The following is a 22,427-nucleotide window of genomic DNA, read 5'->3' on the forward strand; positions in this document are numbered from 1 at the left end:
CATGTTGGTGACACCAGTGCTCTAATAAAATTGCATCTTTCTCATTAGTCTAATTTTTAATCTTCTTGCCAAATTGTTGTCCACCATGGCATCTTCTCCTAATGGCAAAATATGAAGAAAAATATCTATCTAAGAAAGCAACAGTATATTTTTATGTGTCATATTATTGTCCACATGGAGATCAAATTTTCTAGGACACATAACCTTAACCAACAAATTATTTTTATTTTATATAATTTTTATTAAACCTATATTATTAGTAAAAATAATTATATTTTATTTACTCAAATTATTTACACTATTTTACTGTAATTTTTATTTTATTTCTAGGATTCTCATTACATGAGAACATAATATTTGTAATATAAATATTTGAGTATTTTGAAAGGAGAAGAGAGAGGAGAAAAGAGAGCTGAGATAAGATTGACAAAATATTAACTCATAGATGTAGGTAAGAATAAAATTGAAATCAAATTAAAAGAATATTAAAATTTATATATTATTATTTAATTATTTATTGAGGATTGAACTTGATTAAGAAAAATAAAATTATTTTAGTATTTACTTACTGAAGCAGATCGGGTTCATGAATAACCCCCTAAACTCAAAACAAATAGGGCTTATATATAATATATATAAAATATACGAGCCTAATCACGGCTAGCTTGAGCGAGCCAACGTTGTTTCTCGGCTCCATAATATGACAGACTCTATTTATGACAGACCTGGTAGCCGTTTGTTTGAAACCTTTAAAAACGAAAATAAAAAGAGTAAGTGGTCAATGAAACCTCGGTCTATGCGGCTCTGTCATCGACATAATTCCACATCCACGTTCTCGACCGCCCACCACCTCCTCGATGAAACACCCAAAAGCTCACCGTCCTCCATCTCTGTCCTCCACCACTTCCGCCGCCTTCGCAACCTCTGCTTCGATCGCGCAGCCCACCTCGATTCCCGCGTCTTCCTTCCGCTCCTCGCCTCCCAACCTTCTCTCTCCTCTCACTTCCATGCCCTTATGCTCAAATCCTCCTCTCTCTCCCACCCCATCCCCACCACCGCCCTCCTTGGCGCGTACTCTAAATCTGGCCATCTCCACTGTGCCCTCTCACTGTTCGACGAAATGCCCAGTAGAGACACCGTTACGTGGAACGCTCTTATTTCTTGCCTCGTTCGCCATGGCCGTAATGCCTCTGCCATCTCAGCGTTTCAGACGATGGTTCGTGAAGATGTCAAATTCACTGAGTTCACTCTGTGCTCCGTGTTGAAAGCTTGTGCAGCTTCATGCATGCTTCGTCAGGGTCGGCAAATCCATTCTTGGGTGGTTGCAAATGGTTACAATTGTGTTGTCATGGGTACTGCGCTTATTGACTTTTATTCGAGCTGCGGGTTGATTCAGGATAGTTTTGAAGTGTTTGCGGGATTGAATTGCCTGAAAGATGTCGCAATTTATAATGCTATGATTAGTGGGTGTCTACGAAATGGGCGGTTAAAAGAGGCTTTTTTGATGCTGGGGAAGATGAAACCAAATGGGATAACACTTACTAGTGCTCTATCAGCATGCTCGGACACATTGAATCTGGCTTATGGGAAGCAGGTACATTGTGCAATGATCCGTCGTTGGCATGATTCTGAAACCATCTCATGCAATGCCCTTATTGACATGTATGCCAAATGTGGGGACCTAAAGGCTGCACGTGTGGTTTTTGATCGGACAGGGGAGAAGAATGTTGTTTCCTGGTCGAGTATTATAGATGCTTATGGTAGTCATGGGCATGCGCATGAAGCTTTAGAGTTGTTTAAAATAATGGAAGAAGAAAAATCTGTCAAAGTTTTGCCCAATGATGTTACTTTTCTTGCTGTTATTTCAGCCTGTGCTCATTCAGGTCTGGTGGATCAGGGGCGCAAGTGTTTCCTTTTAATGAGAGACAAGCATGGAATGGAACCAGGTCAAGAGCATTACGCTTGTTTCATTGACTTGTTAGGACGTGCAAGTAGAATTGAGGAGGCCTGGGACCTTTATTGTAGTTTGAGTGCAAGTGCTAATAAACTTAACAGTGCAGTTTGCGTGGCCATGCTGAACGTATGCAAGTTTAGCATGGATTTGGTTAGAGGCCAGCAGGTGGCAAATCACCTTCTAGAGCTTGATCCAGATAATCCTGGAATCTATATATTAGTCTCAAATTTCTATGCTGCTGTTGGAAGTTGGGCTGGGGCTGATGAGCTGAGGAAGGTGATGATGGATAGAGGACTTAGAAAGGAAGCAGCAAGCAGCCAGATTGCTGTCAAATGTTGAAATTGAGGCTTCATGATTTGTTGTTGATTGGTACAAATCAGGTTTGTTTCTTCTGGCAAACTGGGTTACTAATCATGCTTCTTAATTCTCAGTCATAAACTTCGAATCTGAAAGCCTCATGCTTTTCTGAATTGGTCAACTTGCCTTAGAATTTGACTTACTATAACCTGGAGATCAGTTTCAAAACTCAGCATGACATTGTTATCTAGAGCACTAGGTATATCAAGAGCACCGATACCAATAAGATATAAAAAGGATAAAGTATGCATGAATTGTGCAATAGGTTATGATATCCTTAAGAGTTACAATAGCTCGAAAACCATATAACATAAGTTTTCTTGGATGGTAATCACCTTTGTAAAAGCTAGAAATAGTAGAAGACTGTTGTAACTTTACAGAAAATCTGTTAAAGGGAATTCATCATGTTGGCATTTAAAGTGCTGCCAAGTTCATAAAAGATGGCTCTATTTGAAGGCTTAGGCAATACGAGCATGCAAATGAACCAGGACAGCAGGGAATCATTCAAATAATTGTGTATTAATTGAACCCAATTAGGTTTTCCCCGAAAAGATTTATTATCAGTTAGGGCCTGTCATGACCTGAAATCAGAATCATGACCGGCCATGCATCTCAATATGCTTGAGATACACGAAGCCTTAATAATACTTTCTACGAGTACGATGGCAAATAAAAAAGTAAAATAAAAAATTTATATATTAAATTTCATACTAATTGCAATTTACATAAAATAATATTATTGTTTTTGAGTCTCTAACGAAATAAATAAATCTTCTAATCTAAAGCATAAAATCTAAAAAAGCGGAAAAGTAAATAGGTAAATCCTAAGTGGAGGTGGAGTCCGAGTACATCTCGCTCAGTTGCCCCGCTGACTATTACTTGAGATAGATAAATAAATATAAAAATAGAATTCATGAGCCAACAACTATAGCTCAGTGAGTGGAATTCACTTGAAAACCAAATAAATTCTACATTTATTAATGCTGAAAAAGATTAAACTAAAAGCAACAATATCCATAACAATTTGTAATAAGCATGCTCTTTAAATAATAACAATGATAACAATAGAGAGAGTCACAACTTATAACCTTGCATGGTTTCAACATATTAACATCTTTTCGATATTTATACTGTCATATGTCTCAATGGGTCTAAACCTTGTGGATCCATATCAACTAGAAGTCACATGGCACGAGGCCAACAGCAAGATGCTTCCAGACGGAGCGGCTGCGACCCTAAGCCGCCAGCCGGCCAGATTTGCCGATGAAGCCGAAGAACCCCCAAATTAGGTATTTTTAATTTACTTTATTAAATTGAAATTTAATTTGAGGGGTGGGAGAAGGCTTACCAAGGAGTCACGTGGTGGTCTCCGATGGCTCCGACGGCACTCCGGTGGGCTAATTCCACGGAGTGACTCCAACGGTGAGGAAGAAGAAAGCGAAAGAGGGGAGGAAGAAGAGAGAGAAGAGGGCTGAGATGGTTAAGCAGAGAGAGAGAAGGGATTAGGGTTTTAATTTATAGATTAAAAGAAAATCAAATCTAATCAGATTCGGATTATATGAGATCTCTGCGCCTCGTCGCGTGCTGGAGAGGGAGAGGGGAGGGGCTGCACGTGCACCCTCCTCTCTCAACCCTTGATCATCAATTTTTTTTTTCCTTCTGGTTCTTACAAGGCCTAAAGGGAAAATATATTCACAAGGCAAGCATTTACTTTCTAATTCCTGAAAAACAAGTTAAATACTTATGATGCTCAACTATGATGCCAAGATTAATACTTAGATCAATTAAAGCATAAATCAACAAGCAAATCTGTCAATCTCACTTAGTGAATATAATCGGCGAAGATTATCGATAAGATGAAATATGATTCTAAGTATACGAATCCAATACTCAAGATACTAGAAAGAGAAAAGAGTTTACCCAAACTTTGGCCATTGGACTCATCATTGGAGTTGAAAATGGAATCAAGCACCCTTGTTGATTATTGATGTAACCCATTCTTGAGAGGAGACAATGTTGATGATCAGCAGTTTGGGAAGAGACACTAGGATTTGACATCTCTAGGTCTTTGGTTCCACACCTGCATCTCAAGTTTGCTTAGCAATTTACTCAAAAATCATTCATCCCCATCTTTATTAGAGATGTGCCTTTAAATATGTTACAACTAACAAAAGAGGAAATGATAAAATCAATGATGTGATTCGGATCATATTGGATCACCTTGAAAGACATTGGGCTCGATAGATCGAGCCTAGTTATCTTATTTATTATACTTATATGGTTTAGTCAAAGGCTGGCATTGGTTTAGTTAATTTTGTTTAGGACTTTTTGATAGTAGATGCCTCATACCAGCGAAGATTGAAGATCAGTGCTCGGAGGGGCCTATGCTTCTATTGCGATGAGTGCTTCGTATCGGGCCATAAATGCGCCAAATAGTCCGCTGCCATTATGCTCATGGAGGAGTTGATCAAGGATAATCCAGAGGGCAACTTGAAGGACCAAATCGAGGGAAGAGCATGGACAAATTGAAAAGGACACACAATCGATGAAGCAATTACATAAGGTTTGAAACCACCATAGACACCTTGAGGATAAGGTGGTCGGAAGCATGGTGGAATAATGTGATTCGAACTTGATCAGATCACCTCAAAAGACATTGGGTTCGATGGATCAGTATAGTTATCTTATTTATTATGCTTATATAGTTTAGTCAAAGTCTTAGTAGGTTAGGATTTTATTTAATTTGATCCCCGATGACACGACATTTTTGGTGGCCGAGTAAGGGCATATCAGCTATCTCCCGGGAAGAATACAATTTAATGAAAAAATAAGGTAGGTTTGTCAAATTGAGCTTTAAGCCTAGAACACCAAAATCCAACTCTGGACAGTTTTGAGAAAATATTCGCAGGATATTCCACAGACATCCGAATAATATCAAACTAGTTGGAGAAGATCGATAACTTCCTTATTTATAACTTTCATATTCGAAGTTTTCTTAGATTCAACATCTATCTATGGTGAAATGAAGGGTTAATCTGAGAAGATAAGGAAGAGTAGTTTAGTTAAGTTTGTTTAGGACTTTTTGATTTAATCTCTATAAATAGGGCTTTATGACTTGTATCTTAAAAACCCATTAATAAAGAGTTATTCATTTGCAGCTCTTTATCTCTCCTTTTTAATCTAGTCGTCGACGCCCATCTCCCACCTTCCTTTCACTGCACTAACTCGTTGGTCGGCTTTCTCTAACTCTTAAATGCCCTCTTTTGCAACAATTTCTCCCCCTCCACTCTAAAAAAAGAGTTTACTCGGCACCTATCTAATCATTGAAGGGTTAACAAAGTGCGAACTAGCCTAGGTTACGATCTAATAAATTGGGTCGTAACAACTTAGTATTAGAGCCGGCGTTCCTTAGATTGTCATGACTACCACGAGATCGAGAGTGGTGAAACAAGAAGAACAACATCACAAGTGGCAGATCAAACCACAGAGAGAGAGCACACAACGCCACCAAGGTTGCCATCTCCACTGCGTTTGTGAGATCCCATGGAGTACCTAGCCGATCTACCTCAAGCCATAGCTTCTATGGCGCAGGCGATAAAAGAGATTAAGGCAACCCTTGCAGATATGAATCAACAACGTCCAAGGCAGACCCTACCACTCATGGGGTAGATGGACAAGGTGGCACCTCGCCTAGAACCAATGCAGCCACCAATTCAGATCCACCCGCGCTCGTGGAAGAACCGGTGATGGCTGCGACTTTGTGGCCCTCCATTCGGCTGTGACCCAACCAGATCGACGACCTCTCCTTTATGACCAACCTCGAAGACTAAGGAGCATCCTTTACAACATTATCAGGTTCGGGCCGATCTTGGCCGCACCATGGCTATGATACGCTGAACTACAAGACCGCCACGCTGATTTACTACCCGTGCATCTGAATGCTCCCATGACCCAATACACAAAGGAGGACTCTTGGGAGGAGTTGGAGGAGCACCCATATCAACCAGGAGTCCAACATAATGAGCCACTACACCGAGGATGCGAGAACGGACGTGATCAAGCGCTACAACCTCGGACCGCTTGAGTTGATTTTCCTAAATTCAGTGGAGGCGATCCATTAGATTCGATCTATCGCGTGGAACAATTCTTCACCTATCAAGGGATACTTGACTAGCAAAAGGTGCTTCTGGCCTCTTTTCATTTTGAAGACGTAGCGGTGAGGTTTTCCAGCTATTGCACGCGTGCCTTCACTAATTGGGAGGAGTTCTCCAATGCGCTTTGTGGGCGTTTCAGGCCCTTTAACTATGAAGATTTTTAAGCCACCTTGACGAAGCTAACCGAAAAAACCTCTATAAGAGCCTATCAAGAGGAGTTCAAAAAAATTGACAATTGAGTCCATGGGTGGTCGGACTCAGCTCTCAAAAACATTTTCATCTCAGGGCTTCGTTGTGTGGTGGGTTACGATACCAAAAGATAGGTTACGGAACAATTCCTTTAAGATATGAATTTATTGCAGGAAGCAGTCCACGCAACCGTGGGACAATATTCGTCAAATATTCTCCTGTAGTCAAAAAATTACGAAACCAAATTGATTAAATTCGTAACTTCCTGATCTACAATTTTCGTATTTACGCCCTTCGCAGATTCAAATTGCAATTGGGACGAAAACACGAAATAATGTGGGTGATAATGGTGGTGAAGGGTGGAGTGGATGTTAGGGTTATGGATGGGTATGGAGATGAAGGTGGATAGTGGATGTGGTCAAGGGATGTAGACGAAGGGGAAGAAGTGGTCGAGATCCCAAAGAAGAGGGGTGGCTCGATAGTCGAGGGAGATTAGAAGTTAGGAAAAATTTTGCCAACGGTAGAGGTGGAAGGATGGTGAAGAGGGAGAAGGGAGAGAGATTAGAGTGATAGGAGGCAAGAAATCAATAATCCAATTCAATCATGAATTTAGTTGCCATTCACATACTTATAGATGCTAGCCAACAAGTCCTAATAACAATAAGTAACCCTAATTCTAGATGATTCCCACTGATCGTGTTCGAATACATAAAAGACATTCTCTGTATGTGCAAACACGATGCAGGCATTCGAACGCGACATTCGAACTTGCCCGACCGCGTTCGAACGCACTTTTCGCGTCCTCTGTATTTGTGAACCTAATGCAGGCATTCGCAAGGGCGTTCGAACGCGACCCCTCCTGCATTCGAATGCGACCTACATGAATTTTATTTTAATGAAAATAAACAATTAATGCAATAAGAAAAGATCCTAACTAAATGTATCAGCCCACCACGCTTTCCCCATCTTGCCCTCAAGGTGAAAAGTTGGGGAAATGCTCCAAGATGTTAGTCTCCAACTCCCAAGTCGCTTCATCTGATGGCTTGCCAAGCTACTCGACTAGAATCTCCATCTCTTATCTAGTACCATATCGTCGTCGGTGCCTAGCAAGTACACGAACTGGCTCTACGATCTCTATCTCCTCTAATGGCTCCGATAGAATTGATCCAACGACCTCATGATCTCCAATCCGCTCCCTCAGCAATGAAACATGGAAAATAAGATGCACTCTTGATCCCTCCGGCAGCTCTAAACAATATACAATCGGACCAATACACCCGAAACGGACCAAAGTAGCGATGTGCTAATTTTTGGTTACACATCAAACGCAAGGTCACTTGTCGATACTGTTGCACCCTCTCAAACAGCCAACTGCCGATGTTGAACTCTTGCTACCTATGGCTATGATCATAAACTTACTTCATGCGGTTTTGAGCAAGTTTAAGATGGGCAAACAACCTCCTCAATGTGGCATCTCTATCTATCAAAGCATCGCATTCCACAATGAACTATTTGGTGAAGTCCGGTAGCGCTAAAAAGGGTGCCGTCGTCATTGCTGTTTTTAGTTTTTCAAAGGCTATAGTGGCTTCATCTGTCCATCTAAAAAAGTTTAACAAAAAAGTGAGAGGATTAGCGATCTTACCACAACCGGCAATAATATCCGGTCAGCCCCAAAAATCCTCTCAATCCAGTGGTAGTACTAGGAATAGGCCAAGTGGTCATACATGCAACGTTTTGAGGATTCGCCGCTACACTATTTGCTGAAATGATGTGGCCTAAATACTGTTGTGGTACTCCCCATAGGCACTTAGACTTCTTGATCTTCAATTGATTTTACTTCATCAAATTCAACACATCCTCCAAATGCTACCAATGCTCCAATTCAGTCCTTCTATACACCAAAATATCGTTAAAAAATACCAAGATATACCTTCGCGATAGAGGCTGAAATATATCATTCATGAGGCCTTGAAAGGTAGCTGGAGCATTGTGAGACCAAAAGGCATCACCCGGAACTCGTAATGCCAGTCCGGAGTCCGAAATATAGTTTTGTGCACATTCGCCGGGTGAACTCTAATTTGATGATACTTGACCCTTAAGTCAAGCTTACTAAATATGGTCGCCCCTGCAAGCTCGTCCAGCAGCTCCTCTATAACCGGAATGGGATACCGGTCCTTGATGGTAATATCGTTTAGTGCCCGATAGTTGACACAAAATGTCATGTCCTATCCTTCTTTCGCACCAATAGCACGGGGGATGAGAAAGAGCTATGATTTGGTTGAATGAGGCCTTGCTCTAACATCTCGGCTATCATCTTGGAGATAACTTCTTTTTGCACATGTGGATACCGATATAGCCTCACGTTTGCCGGTGCAACCCCGGGCACAATCTCAATGCGGTGGTCCGCCGTTCTCCTTAGTGGCAACTCCTTTGGTTCCTCAAATAGTCCAGCAAATTTGTCTAATAAATTAGACAACTCGATAGTAGTATCTAGACTCATTTGAGGTTAATCTCCTACTAGTCCTAACTGAAGAAGATATGCCAAATCACTCGTACATGGCTGCATCGCAGGAATCGGTGAAGATCGAACATCATCAAGCCACACATCTTTGCTTCCTTGCTTAAATTTCATCCACATGCTTTGGAAATCAAAAGTGACGAGTCCCAAGCTTTGTAAGCACTGAGTGCCTAGGACAATGTCCGCTCCTCGCAGTGCCAATAGATATAAGTCCACAATGAGATCATATCCCTATACCCGTATACCGACTCGGTGACACAAGCTCTCCGCCTTAAGCTTCGTGCCATCTCCAATAGCAACGTCAAACCCCGTGGTCGGTTCGGCATTCAAACCCAATCTCCTCACTAACCTCTCGTCTAGAAAGTTGTGTGTACTCCCTGAATCGATGAGGATGTGCACACAATGCTTTCTAACGAGTCCGTCTACTTGTAACGTCCTCGGCGCGGAAGTAACCGAATATGCATGCATCGATATTTCAGCTTGGATATCTTCCTCCACACCCTCTTCAACGGCCTCCTCATGGACCTCCTTTAGACATTCCCCATCATCAACAATCTTATCATCGTCCTCGAGGCCATCGATGAGCATCACACTCCCGATCGGTTTGGAACACTGATGACCGGGGTGAAACGCTCATCGTATCGAAAGCAAAGGCCCTTTGCTCCTCCACCTGGGCAGGTGTGAGAGTTCGAACGGGGGGTCTTGTGCCTACTCTAACATCGGAAGAAGGTCTCAAAGGTGGTCGTGGTCTAGTACTCGCAGCTGCTATTTTTGAACCTGCAGAATTTTCAGCCGACGTTTTAGGTGCAAACAACCCATCTCGGTTGCCCCAATTTGCTTTTGCTGTCATCTTGAGAGTCTTATATTTTTGCTCTATCCCCATGGCCTTCTCAAAGGCCTCTTTAAGAGTAGTAGGACAAAGAGCACGAACATGCTTATATCTCCTCTCGCAGCCCTGAAAATAAATGTGCTCGTCAATATCGGTTCGGGCCAAGGTGGCTCACAATGAATGTCCTCTGAACCATCTTGCTTAATGTGGCAGTAAAATCTTCATATGCCGTTGTCCCAAATCTGCGTGTAATCCTTTTACAAAAGTTAGTCCAATCGGTAAATCCTACACCACGAATAACTGATCTATATTAATGCAATGCCGTTCCTTAGAGGTGAAAGCTTGTCATCTGGACCTTTGTGTCCTCCGCTGTCCCTTGACAATCAAAGTATTGTTCAATTTGAAACACCAAATCCGTTGGATCACCTCCTTAGAATTTTTGAAGGTCTAAGCATGTGATTCTCCCATGAATTGCATTGTTGGGTTCACGAAAGATCCTTGATTCAGGTTTGAACCTTTGTGCATGTTGATAACCTTTTCTAAATCCTCGAGCACGTCCATCACCATCTCTAAAGGGATTAACCTCATCCTCAAAGTGTCAATCCTTCTCATCGACGTAGCGCACTAGTGTTGCACGCCTCTCGAGTTCAACCACCGCCGGCCTTGGGTTTTGTAATGGAGGTGGGGGATGATGTGTAGGCATGGGTAAAAAGGGATCATTGACACTCACATGTCACATCTGGACCTATGGGGTATCGATTCGATGAGGCTCCATCGTTGGTCCTTCTTGAGGCTCCGATCATTGTCGAGGAGATGACGAAACCGATCGGTTCATGACATATTCATTTAAATCATTATGATCCTTTCGAATTGCGTCAACTCTATGCAGCAATGTTTGGAACATGCCCCTAAGTTCATCCGCCAAGCCCATATTCACACTCATGGATGTTGGTTGACTTGGACCTGCCGTGGTTGCTCCAAAGGAATCGACCTCATGGTTAAGGTTATCGTGGGCTGAGTCTTCTCTTGTTAGTGTGCTCTCTATTAGTCTCCTTATTGATGTCATCTTCCTTGTTTCAACCATTAATGGAGGTCTGAGGTTTGCCTAGCTTTGATACCAAATTGGTGGGTTACGGTACCAAAAGATAGGTTACGGAACAATTCCTTTAAGATCTGAATTTATTGCAGGAAGCAGTCCGCACAACCGTGGGAAAATATTCGTCAAATATTCTGCTGTAGTTAGAAATTACAAAACCAACTGGATTAGATTCGTAACTTCCTGATCTACAACTTTTATATTTACGCCCTTCGCAGATTCGAACTGCAACTGGGACGAAAACACGAAATAACATGGGTGATGGTGGTGGTGACGGGTGGAATAGATGTTAGAGTTGTGGATAGCTATGGAGATGAAGGTGGATGGTGGATGTGGTCAAGGGATGTAGACGAAGGGAAGTGGTCGAGATCCCAAATAAGAGGGGTGGCTCGACAGTTGAGGGAGATTAGAAGTTAGGAGAAATCTTGCCAATGGTAGAGGTGGAAGGATGGTGAAGAGGGAGGAAGGAGAGAGATTAGAGAGATAGGAGGCAAGAAATTAATAATCTAATTCCATCATGAATTTGGCTGCCATCCACATACTTATAGATGCTAGCCAACAAGTCCTAATAATAATAAGTAATTCTAATTCTAGAGGATTCTTGCTGATCGCGTTCGAATGCACAAAAGACGTTCTCTGTATGTGAGAATGCGGAGTTTGAACTAGCCCAACCGCGTTCAAACGTGGTGTCTGAACTAGCCTGACCACGTTCGAATGCACTTTTTGCGTCCTCTATATTTGCGAACCTGATGCAGGCGTTTGAACGCTACCTATATAAATTTTACTTTGGTGAAAATAAACAACTAATACAATAACAAAAGATCCTAAATAAATGTCTTATTTGATCGGTAGGTAATTCATTATCCGAACCAATTAAAGGAGCCTTCCATACTTTATAGGACAGCATATACACACTCCGGCACAGCAGAGATGGGTCACCAAATTTCTGAGGTATGATTATGAAATTTAATAAAAGAAAGGAACGGAAAATACAGCGGTGGATGCATTATCACGCCAACCCGATATCGCCGAGCTTGCAGCCTATTCTTCTCCCACTTTTCCTTTTCTTGATAAGCTGAGGTATGCGTGTACATCTGACCCAAATATTTTGAGATTATTACAGAAGGTGATAGATGATTCGGAGCATCATCCAGAGTTGAAGAACCGAGGCGGTTTACTGCTGGACCACGGATGCATTCGGATGCCCGCAAATGATGGATTGCGGCAGAAATTGTTAGAGCATTTCTACCAAACTCCAGAGGCTGGTCATGAGAATGTCTTAAAAAACTTATAAGAGGATATCTCAGAGTTGTACGTGGCCAGAATTGAGGCAAAATGTGAGTGAATTGGCAAACCATTCGATGAGGCGACATAGGAGTTGGAGACTAATATTTTGGAGCGTTTTCCCAACTTTTCACCTTGAGGACAAGGTGTGGAAAGCGTGGTGGGCTGACATATTTAGTTAAATTTTTTTTCTTATTCTATTAGTTGTTTATTTTCATTAAAATAAAATTATTGTAGATTCGAACGCAGAAGGGGTCACGTTTGAATGCCCTTGCAAACACCTGCATCAGATTCGCAAAAACAGAGAATGCAAAATGTGCGTTTGAACGCAGTCGGGCGCGTTCGAACGCCCTTATGAACGCCTGCATTGCGTTCGCACATATAGAGAATGCCTTTTGTGCGTTCGAATGCAATCAAGCGCGTTCGAACGCGATCAGCGAGAATCTTCTAGAATTAGGTTTAATAATTGTATTTTGGCTTGTTGGCTAGCCTCTATATAGGTGTGGATGGTAGCCAAAATTATTATGCTATTAGATTATTAATTTCTTGCTTCCTATCTTCTCTCTATCCTCTCTACCCTAATTTCCCTCATCTTCGCCAACCTACCACCTCTACCGTTAGCAAGATCTCTCCTAACTTCTAATCTCCCTCATCTGTCGAGTCCTCCCTATTATTTAGAATTTCGACCACTTCTTTCCCTTTGTCTTTATCCTTAACAACATCTCCCATCCACCCTCATCTCCATTATTATCTATAACCCTAACATCCACTCCACCCATCACCACCACCATCATACGCACTAAATCGTAATTTCGTCGCTGTTGCAGTTCGAATATGTGAAGGACGTAAATACAAAAAACATAGATCAGGAAGTTACGGATCGATTCCACTTGGTGTTGTAATTTTTTGACTATGGGAGAATATTTGGTGAATATTTTCCCTTGGTTGCACGAACTGCTTCCTACAATAAATTCAGATCTTGAAGGAATCATTCTGTGACTTATCATTGGTATCAGAGCCTATCAATTTGGTACCGTAGACCCTATCACATCCTTTCTTCATTAACCGGTTTGCTTGAAGTGCTGAGATAATACTAGTTGTAGGAATCTTTCGCTCACTCTGGAAGAAAAATTCTGGCTTCTCCGGGATAGAAAATATAACTCTTTTCATTCTACAATCTACTATAGCATGATGTGCGGATAGCCAATCCATACCTAGTATAACGTCAAAATCATGCATGTCTAGACAAATAAAATCTACTAGGAGTTTCTGATCATCCATCTTTACTAAACAATTTAGATCTACAAATAAGATTTAAAAGTATGGTCCTCTCTATGGGCATGGTCACTACTAAATATGATTATATAGTCTTAGTAGCAACAAGTAATAAGGATATAAAATCAGGTGAACCAAAAGAGTGTGAGGCTCCAAAGTCTGTAAGGACTTTAGCTGGTATAGAAGAAATAGGTAATATATCTTGCATCACAGATGATGAGTGCTCAGCCTCTTTCTGCGTCAAAGTATAAACTCTTCCTTTATTCTCTAGCCTCAATCCTTGACTCTCGCTACTTGCTGGAGGTCTATTGTTAGCTACTCCAGGCTGGGACGGTCGATGCTGCTAATCCTGCTGAGAGGCTGGATGCCATTCCCCACGAGGTGCTCTGCAGCCTCTCGCCAAGTGGCTGGGTCTTCCACAGTTGGAGCAGCTTCGTGGTACTCCATTTCAACCCATACTAAATGAATGGGAGTGTTCATACCTCGTACAATTTCTGAGCTGGCCCTGTTTGGGACCTCCCCCAGAAGGGTTTGGTCCGCTCCTGACCCTTAAAGGCTGTCCAGACGACTAACTACCTCCTCTGTTTTGCTCCTGGTATCTCCTCTGCTTCTTCTGTGGATGCTACTGTTCTCGTTTTTGGCGGAGCTCCCCAATGTTTCTCTCAGTGAGGAGTGCCTTAGACAACATTTCTGAAAGTGTGTGGCACTGAAAAAGTGATATCCTATCTCTGATGGCTGGCCGCAACTTACCCTCGAAGAAGCTAATTTTTTCATCCTCGCTCGCTGCTATATGTGGAACAAATCGCAATAACTCGGTGAATCTCATCTCAAAGTCCACAAATATACCTCCCTATCTCAACTCAAAGAACTCATCATGTTTCTTCTTCTTTAAGGCTCGAGGACAGTACTTCTTGAAGAAATCCTCTTAAAGTTTTCCCAAGTCAGCTCCTTCTCTCGTCCAATGTATTGGCGCTCGATCATCTTTCCACCAATGCTCTGCCCAATCCTCAAACATATAGGTTGTCAAAGCAACCTTCTGATCCTTTGAATAGTCCAATACTCGCAATATCTTCTCAATCCGTAGCAGCCATGCCTCTGCTTGGATCAAATCAATAGTCCCACTAAAGGTGGGTGGAGATGCCTTCAAAAATTTCTCAAACACTATACCCCTATTTAGACTAAAGGGCCTTAACTCTGATGTAGCCGGAATCTACGATGACTGTCCTTCGATGGCCTGAAGAAGGGTCTGTAGCCCTAATATCACTATATTAGTAGCATGAACTAGGGCAGGAGGGGGGATTTGGGTAGGGGTAGGAGTGGGGATCTGGGCAGGGGTAGGAGTCTGGGTAGGAGTAGGAGTCTGGGTAGGAGTAGGATTCTGGGCAGGAGCAGGAGTCTGGGTAGAAGTAGGATTCTGGACCGGAGCAGGAGTCTGGGTAGGAGTAGGATTCTCCTCGTCGACGACGACACGTATACATATTGCCCCTTCAAGATTTATAAATGAGATAAGAATAATTTTACTGAATATAACGAATAATTTCATAATGAACCTGAGCTTATGCAACTGGACCTCCACATAAATCTAAGGGTGATTTAGGATGACTAAAATTTAGGCTCTGATACTAAAATCATCACGACCTGATATCGGAATCATAACCAGCCATGCACCTCAATACGCTTGAGATACACGAAGCTTTACTAATATTTCCTAAGTGTACAATGGCAAGAATATATAAACGGAGAGTATATGCTATATTTAATTTAAACTAATTACAATAAAACAATCTCGTTATTACTGTGTTTCCAAACGAAATTTAATTAACAATTAAGACCAAAACAACTGAAAGGTAAATAGGAAGGTCCTAAGTAGAGGTAGAGTTCCGGTGCATCACGCTCAATCGCCACACTTACCATTACCTAAGATAATAAAAAAAGAGAAAAAAATCCATGAGCCAACAACTATAGCTCAGTGAGTGGAATCCACTCAAAAACCAAATAAATTCTAAAATTTTATAGTGTTAAATAAAACTCATATTTAACAATATAAATAACAATTTTCCAATAGGCATGCTCTCAAAATAATGACAATGATAATAATAGAGAATCATAACTTGTAGCCTTGCTCAATTTCAATATATTAACATCTTTCCAATGTTTATAATATCATTTGTCTCAATGGGTTTATACTCTATGGATCTACATCACAACTAGAAGTAACCACGAGATACGCTCAGGACTTTTTCTCATAGCTGATTCAGTTAAGGTCATTAGATGGTGTCACTATATGATCAACACACCGTGTCTTTTCTACTAACCATTGAGAGAGGTTAGGGTCACCTTAGGAAATTTTTCATTCATCTTAAGATTGTTCCCTAACTTCGCTAAAGTCGCCTAAGAAAGTCACCATAGTGACCTGATATAGGACTTTCCTCTAGACTTCCTGATAGACTTGAGTTACTACGAAAAGCCAAAAGCGACCTATACCGGGAACGTTCTCTAAGTCATACCAATATTAGTTTTATTTTTTTTTCACTAAAATTTATAATTTGCACAAAGTATGGCGATGCATAGAGTATAATGATTAAATGCACACAAAAAATATAATAAATAAATTTGTATATAAGAATGAAATAAATAAATTTGCACGGAGCAAAATTACACGGTCCGACAAAGGTACGAAGTAAACTATAAATAAATATATAAGTGAACTCACTCACCTGTGTCTCGGCAAGACAACTGAAATCTTTAACCTCTAGCTCACGTGCTAAAAATCACCACGTTTAATAATAAATAATAATAAAATTTTTAAATTGAATAACATCAAAATTTTTAAAATTTAAAACTAAAAAAAAAACTAAAATGGGTTAAATTACCCATTGGTTTAGGCTGGGCTGCTGTTGGCCCGCAACCCACTCCAATAAATTAATCGGGCTAGGCCAAGGCCCAGCCAAAACAAGTAATGGACTGGGCAGCGACCTAAAGCCGCCGGTCGGCGTGATTCACCGATCTAGCCGAAATCTCATGAATTAGGTATTTCTATTTTAACCTATTAAACTGAAATTAATCTTGAGGGATGAGAGAGGACTTACCGAGGAGTCACATGGTAGTCTCCGATGGCTCCAGTGATACTCCGGTAGGCTGATTCCACGGTGTGACTCCGACGGTGAGAAAGAAGAAAATGAAGGAGGAGAAGAAGAAGAAAAGGGAAAGGAGGCTAGGGGTGTTAAGAAGAGAGAGAGAGAATTAGGGTTTAATTTATAGAGTAAAAATCTAAATCTAAATTAGATTTGGATTCGGCAAGATTTCTACGGCCACCTCATTGCGTGTCGGAGAGGGAGAGAGGAGGGACCTGCACGTGCAGCGGATGTGCACCGTTTTCTCTCTCAAATTTTTTTTTTCAGTTCTCACACTTTCATCCTCCAAAAAATTATGTAGATTATTGGAACCATGAAAACTTTCTCAAACAAGGATCTTTCGCTCATATGAAGGATTGTATTGCTAGTAAAAAAAATCAATGGATTAAATACTAACTAGGAGGCCATGTTATGATATCTGGTTTAGAAAATTTGGCTAATTAAAGAAAATTCAAGCAATGACTAATTTTGCAATATTCAGTATTGTAATAGGTTTTAGGATATGAGGGAATAAGCTACCAGTAATATCCGATCAATTGTGACATCAAAATGTGATATCAAATTACATGTCAGGTCCAGAATGGTGGTACTAGTCATAATCGGCATAGAGAAAGCCTGAATCAATGAAAACCTATGCCTATTTTTCTTCACCATTGCACCTTTGGGCCTTGAATATAAAATATTGTAGGAGGGTTATATATTTGGAGAACCTTGCAATGATCACCAGCTTATTTTCCTGTCCTTAAATGTTACAAGTTTCTGCTCATATTGAACTATTGAAGATTATTGAACATATTTGAAAGTATGAAATATGGCTGCATGCTGGAAAAAGAAAGAACAATGGTAAAGAAAATATTGGTAGTAGGGGAGCCATCCTCGAATAAATTTTTCAAGAAATCATCAAGGTCATGCCATTCTAGCATTTTGAAATGTTCACCATCACAGTTTGAGAGTGAGAATTTCCAAGCAATAAGTGGCCCTTTGGAAAACTTTGCATCAGTAAGTAGGATGTAACATGTGAATACTGAAGTCTCCACCAGGTTCTTACTTTTGGATATAATGGCTAGTTGATCACGATAAGAACCAATTTGGGGTCAATCCGAATCACGGGCAGTTCTGCACAGTCTAGGGAGAATATTTGTCAAATATTCTACTAATGTCGAAAATTTACGAAACCAGTTGGAATAGTTTCGTAGCTTCCCGTTCTACGTCTTTGATATTCAAGGTCTTGGCAGATTAGGATTAGATCTGGGTCTAATCTGGAAGAAAAGCCGACGGTGATGGCAGGTGAGGTGGTGATTGCGGATCATAGATGGTAATGGAGATGGTGTGGAGGGTGGATGATAGTGGTGGTGAATAGGTAGATTGATTCTTTAGAAGTAAAGAGGGGGGAGAAGTAGACCAGCGCTATGGGATTAGGGGGATTGGCAAAAAAAAGAGATTAGAAGCAAGACAAGAGGGATGAGGGAGATGTTGAGGTCAGCTGCCAAACTGAGAAGGGAGATAGTAGGGAATAGCAGGGCAAAAGCTAATTAATCATTCTTGTACTAGGATACAAGCTATAAAGTCTTATTTATAAAGAATAACACAAAAGAATTCTAAATAAACTAATAAACTTAGCTAAATCAGTTTTTCTTATCCTTCTCAGATTAGTTCTTCGTTCCATTGCAAATAGAGTCTGATACTACAGAAACATTGAATATGAAAGTTCTAGATCATGACGTTGCTGATCTTATCTATTTAGTTTCATAATATTTAGACGTTGGATGAATATCCTACAAATATTTTTCCTAAAACTGCGCAAAGATGGATTTAGCTTAATTAAACAAATTCAAACTTATTAGGACTCTCTCTAAACTATATAAGTAGGTAAAATAATTAGACTCAATCCATCGAGCCTAATATCTCTATGATATGATTCAATCTAACTCGGTTTGCATTAGATCACTCACAATATTTCCTTTACCTTTTATAATTTATTTCATTATTATTGACTTCTTATATGCATTATTTATGTATGGCATTTTACTCACATAATTGCACTCATCATGATTAGGAATTTTACCCTATCCTGATTTGGAATAGGCAATCTGGATCCAGATTGACCATAAGCAATCCAAATCCAACCCCAAAACTAGTCAGTGGACTTATTTCAGACTCAAGTTGTTTCGGCTGAAACATATTCATTGAATTAATGGATTGGATTTGGTTTTTTTTTGGAACGAGTCCAACCCAGATCCGAAACCTGTAGGACATCAATAATTTATGTCTTGTTGTCTCATCCTTCTCACTTCTGCTACCAACCTTAGATTTTGCATCTCTCTTCTTTCCTGTGCAAACTCATGAGCTGACCTCTATGTCCGATGAATACAACCATGACCTCTACTGCACTTTGGTGACACTCAATGAGCCTGGAGAGGGGAGAGGGTCGCTATTGCATATATGAGTAACTTACTTTCTTATTTGTTTTAATTTTCACCTTCATATGTGAGGAATTCTACTTTCCTACTTCAGCAATAATTTTTTCTAAATTTTTAGGATTTTCATGCATTTAATAATATTTTTTAGAATTTTACATAATTAAGAAGATAGTATGATTCCAAAATAACCAATACGGTGGATGTGTCCTTTTTAAGGCTGGCCAATCCATTCTCGTAACTGATACTTAGAACCATAGGTCTCATGCAAACATCTAGATTCAAAGCTTGGAGGTTCAAATCATATCATTATTCACTTCATTATATTGTTAGTGTGTAACATTTGTGACACTTGCTTCATACAGAGGATGGAAGAAGTAGTACGTTCATGATTGGCTATGAACTTTTCCCTGCCTCTCTCATGGACCTACCTTGCATAGTGGAGTCCTATAAAACATATGTTGATACTGTGCTAATTAAAACTGCAGACATTGAACAGGTCATACAACAGTACAAATTATTGCAGAATCTGATAGTATACTGAATCTGATGAGATTGGAGAAGATCGTTATGATACGGAAAGAAGGTGATCCTGCTCCTGAAGGATTTGAAAACAAAGCATGGGATCACACCTCTAATGAGGGATTGTGCAGAGAACCTTATCTGAATGTATGCAATTAAATTGTCTTTTCTTCGTCTTAAAAGCTTATCCCTGTATTCTGTATTTTAAATCTGGTAAATCCATTTGAATTTGCAGCCAGAGCTTGTCCAGCAAGTCGAGAAAGATCTACTCGGGTATTATGTCTGGTGGAACAGTTCAGCGTATCTTTTTTGGTTCATGTTGTTCCTAACTAGGTTATGCTTACTGCAAGTGAGATCGATGGAGTTCATTTCTATGTGATTTCTATGATATATTCGCATCAGCTATAATTGTCTGGTAACTTGCTCGCTTTCGTTGATCAATACATGACCTACATTTGTAAGCATTCCTTAATACTCTGGTAAGCTCAGACATTGGAATGGCTGTACCCTGCGAAGCTGGTGATCATGGAAAAGCTGCTCCAACACATGCAGCAAAGCCAGATATGCCAGTAGGGGCTGCTGGTGCTGGTGGAAAACCCAATAGAAGTGACTCTGTAGACTCAACAGAACCGAAGAGTCAACACTAGGAGTATGGTCCTAATTGTTAGAATGTAGGCAATATCATAAATTTTTTAAAGCTTGTACGAGATTAAAGGGCATGGTAGTGACGTATTCTTCTATGGTTGATAAGTGAATTTTTGTTCTCAAGATGCAAATGCTGCAATTCAACTCCACTGTTGAGAGTTGCATAATTAAGCTTTATGAAGTTTTATTTTTAAGGCAATATAGTAAATCAATGCACACTGTTTTCTCTTTGGTACGTCGTAGTTCTATCATTTTTCTGGAGTTTGGATGGAAAATTCTCTATTTTTATTTTGTTTACCTATCAGACGAGTTCTGGTGATTTGCTAATGAAACAGAGAAAGAGTTTGTTGTACGACATCCCTACCCTACTAGTGAAAGATGAGATCCTTTGCCCTCGTTGCCGATTAACTAACAATGCAAGCAAGAATCTATACGAATATTTCAATAAAGTGGATCTTTATAGGGACCCACTAAAATACTAATCCCAGGTCATTGAACAGGCTTTTACTCATTCCATATCATCACCAGTACTTCTGGGGGAAATTCTGATGTACTTTCAACAATGCTCATTTAAAAACAGAAAATTCTCCAAGCACTTGCGTTCTGAATCTCTGCAAACATCGTTTGAGTGCAAATAGATCAAAATTACACGAGAATTAAATTCTTGTCCCCTTCAATATGCACGAGCATCTATGAAAATATTTTTTAAAGTTTAATATTGTTCAAGCTACTTTCAAAACTCCTATAATTTTTGCTAGCTCAGTAAATCGCGGTCTCATATATCAATTAGTAATTAATTGGTAACAAATATGCTGGAAAACTATCAAGGAAAGTGATTAATAAATCGCTCTCCCAAAAATAGTGATTTATGAATTGCTATCTCAAAAATCAATTTATATGTCAATATAACAATATGACATAATACTGTTATTTAATATATAAAATGATTTCAAGGAAAGCTATTAATAAATCACTCTCTCGTATACTCTGATTTATAAATTGCTATAACGGAAGGTGATTCTGATACAGATTAGATTCTAAATATGCAATTGTGCTTGTTTCAATTTCAAAATCTCTGGATTCAAAGTAACACGAGTCTAAACAAAGAAAATATTACAAATTTACATATATCAGTGAATGAAAAAAAGGAGGTCTGAGAAATAAAGTAACTAAAACTTTCATTCCTTATAATTTAAAAGCATATGACCAATACAATTACTCCCACAACTTTACTAAAACATTTGCGACTGAGGTATGTCACAGTTAAACTATCGAACTTGACAAATCATGAAATTTATCTTAAAAACCTATTTTTATTTTTTTCTTCGTCGCAGTGTGTTCGCTCAGCATGTGTCACAGTACATGTCGTGCCAAAATCTTTTGTTGCATATATATTATATATCTTGCATGACACTGCAATGCTCCAATGTAGACCAGAGTTTTTAAGGACTTAATCCGTAAACTGGTTTCAGTAACCAAATAGTTCATATTTGAATTACTTGAGATATGAATTAAACTAAAGCTATTTCAGATCTGGCCGTCATCTGTGATTGTTTCAGATCTGACGTAAACCGGAATAAATCCAGATCTAAATTAAATCTAAATAGTCCAGATATGAAATTAAATCAGCAGCAAATCGCTTTAAAAGGACCCGGATCTGAAATTATTTTGAATCTGAACTAATCTGAAATTATTGCATACTTGGATAGATCATAAAATCAAGTGAACCAATTAATAAATATCTAACATTACGATTAGATATGAGAGAAAAGCAAGTAGGCAGCTTCATAGAACCGGTGAGGACATCGACCAAAAAGAGAGCTGAAAAGGAGGCTCGGGACCGGGTAAAAAAGTAAAGTATGATTTCTAAATGTAATATATAATTTTCTTCGTACAATTTAAATTGTTAAGTAGTTTCTAACAAAGTACTGCTATAGGAGAAAAAAGCAATTTAAAATTGACACTTTTGAGATTAAAACCTAAACAAAGACTAATGATAGAACAGAGTAGTATAAACAATTTAAGGAAATAATGATCCAAAACTTGCAAGAAA

At 39.7% G+C, this 22,427-nt stretch overlaps 1 protein-coding gene across 3 annotated transcripts; it reads left to right on the top strand.

Moving 5' to 3' along the window:
- Positions 1 to 727: 727 nt before the first annotated feature.
- LOC140791718 (pentatricopeptide repeat-containing protein At5g66500, mitochondrial-like) lies at positions 728 to 20,568 on the top strand. Of its 3 annotated transcripts, none has more exons than XM_073142352.1 (4): positions 731 to 2,334; positions 19,696 to 19,876; positions 19,965 to 20,029; positions 20,214 to 20,568. In XM_073142352.1, the coding sequence occupies exon 1, from the start codon at positions 782 to 784 to the stop codon at positions 2,291 to 2,293; it is 1,512 nt and encodes a 503-aa protein (XP_072998453.1). In that variant the 5' UTR covers positions 731 to 781; the 3' UTR covers positions 2,294 to 2,334; positions 19,696 to 19,876; positions 19,965 to 20,029; positions 20,214 to 20,568. The 3 variants fall into 3 exon arrangements, with proteins under 3 accessions (XP_072998454.1, XP_072998453.1, XP_072998452.1); XM_073142351.1 differs by having other exon boundaries at positions 20,219 to 20,568; XM_073142353.1 differs by having other exon boundaries at positions 728 to 2,334; positions 19,707 to 19,876; positions 19,965 to 20,568.
- Positions 20,569 to 22,427: the final 1,859 nt, after the last annotated feature.

This window comes from Typha latifolia, chromosome 7, assembly GCF_019914945.1.
Source record: "Typha latifolia isolate L0001 chromosome 7, TyphaL0001v2, whole genome shotgun sequence".
In the NCBI taxonomy this organism is placed as follows: domain Eukaryota; kingdom Viridiplantae; phylum Streptophyta; class Magnoliopsida; order Poales; family Typhaceae; genus Typha; species Typha latifolia.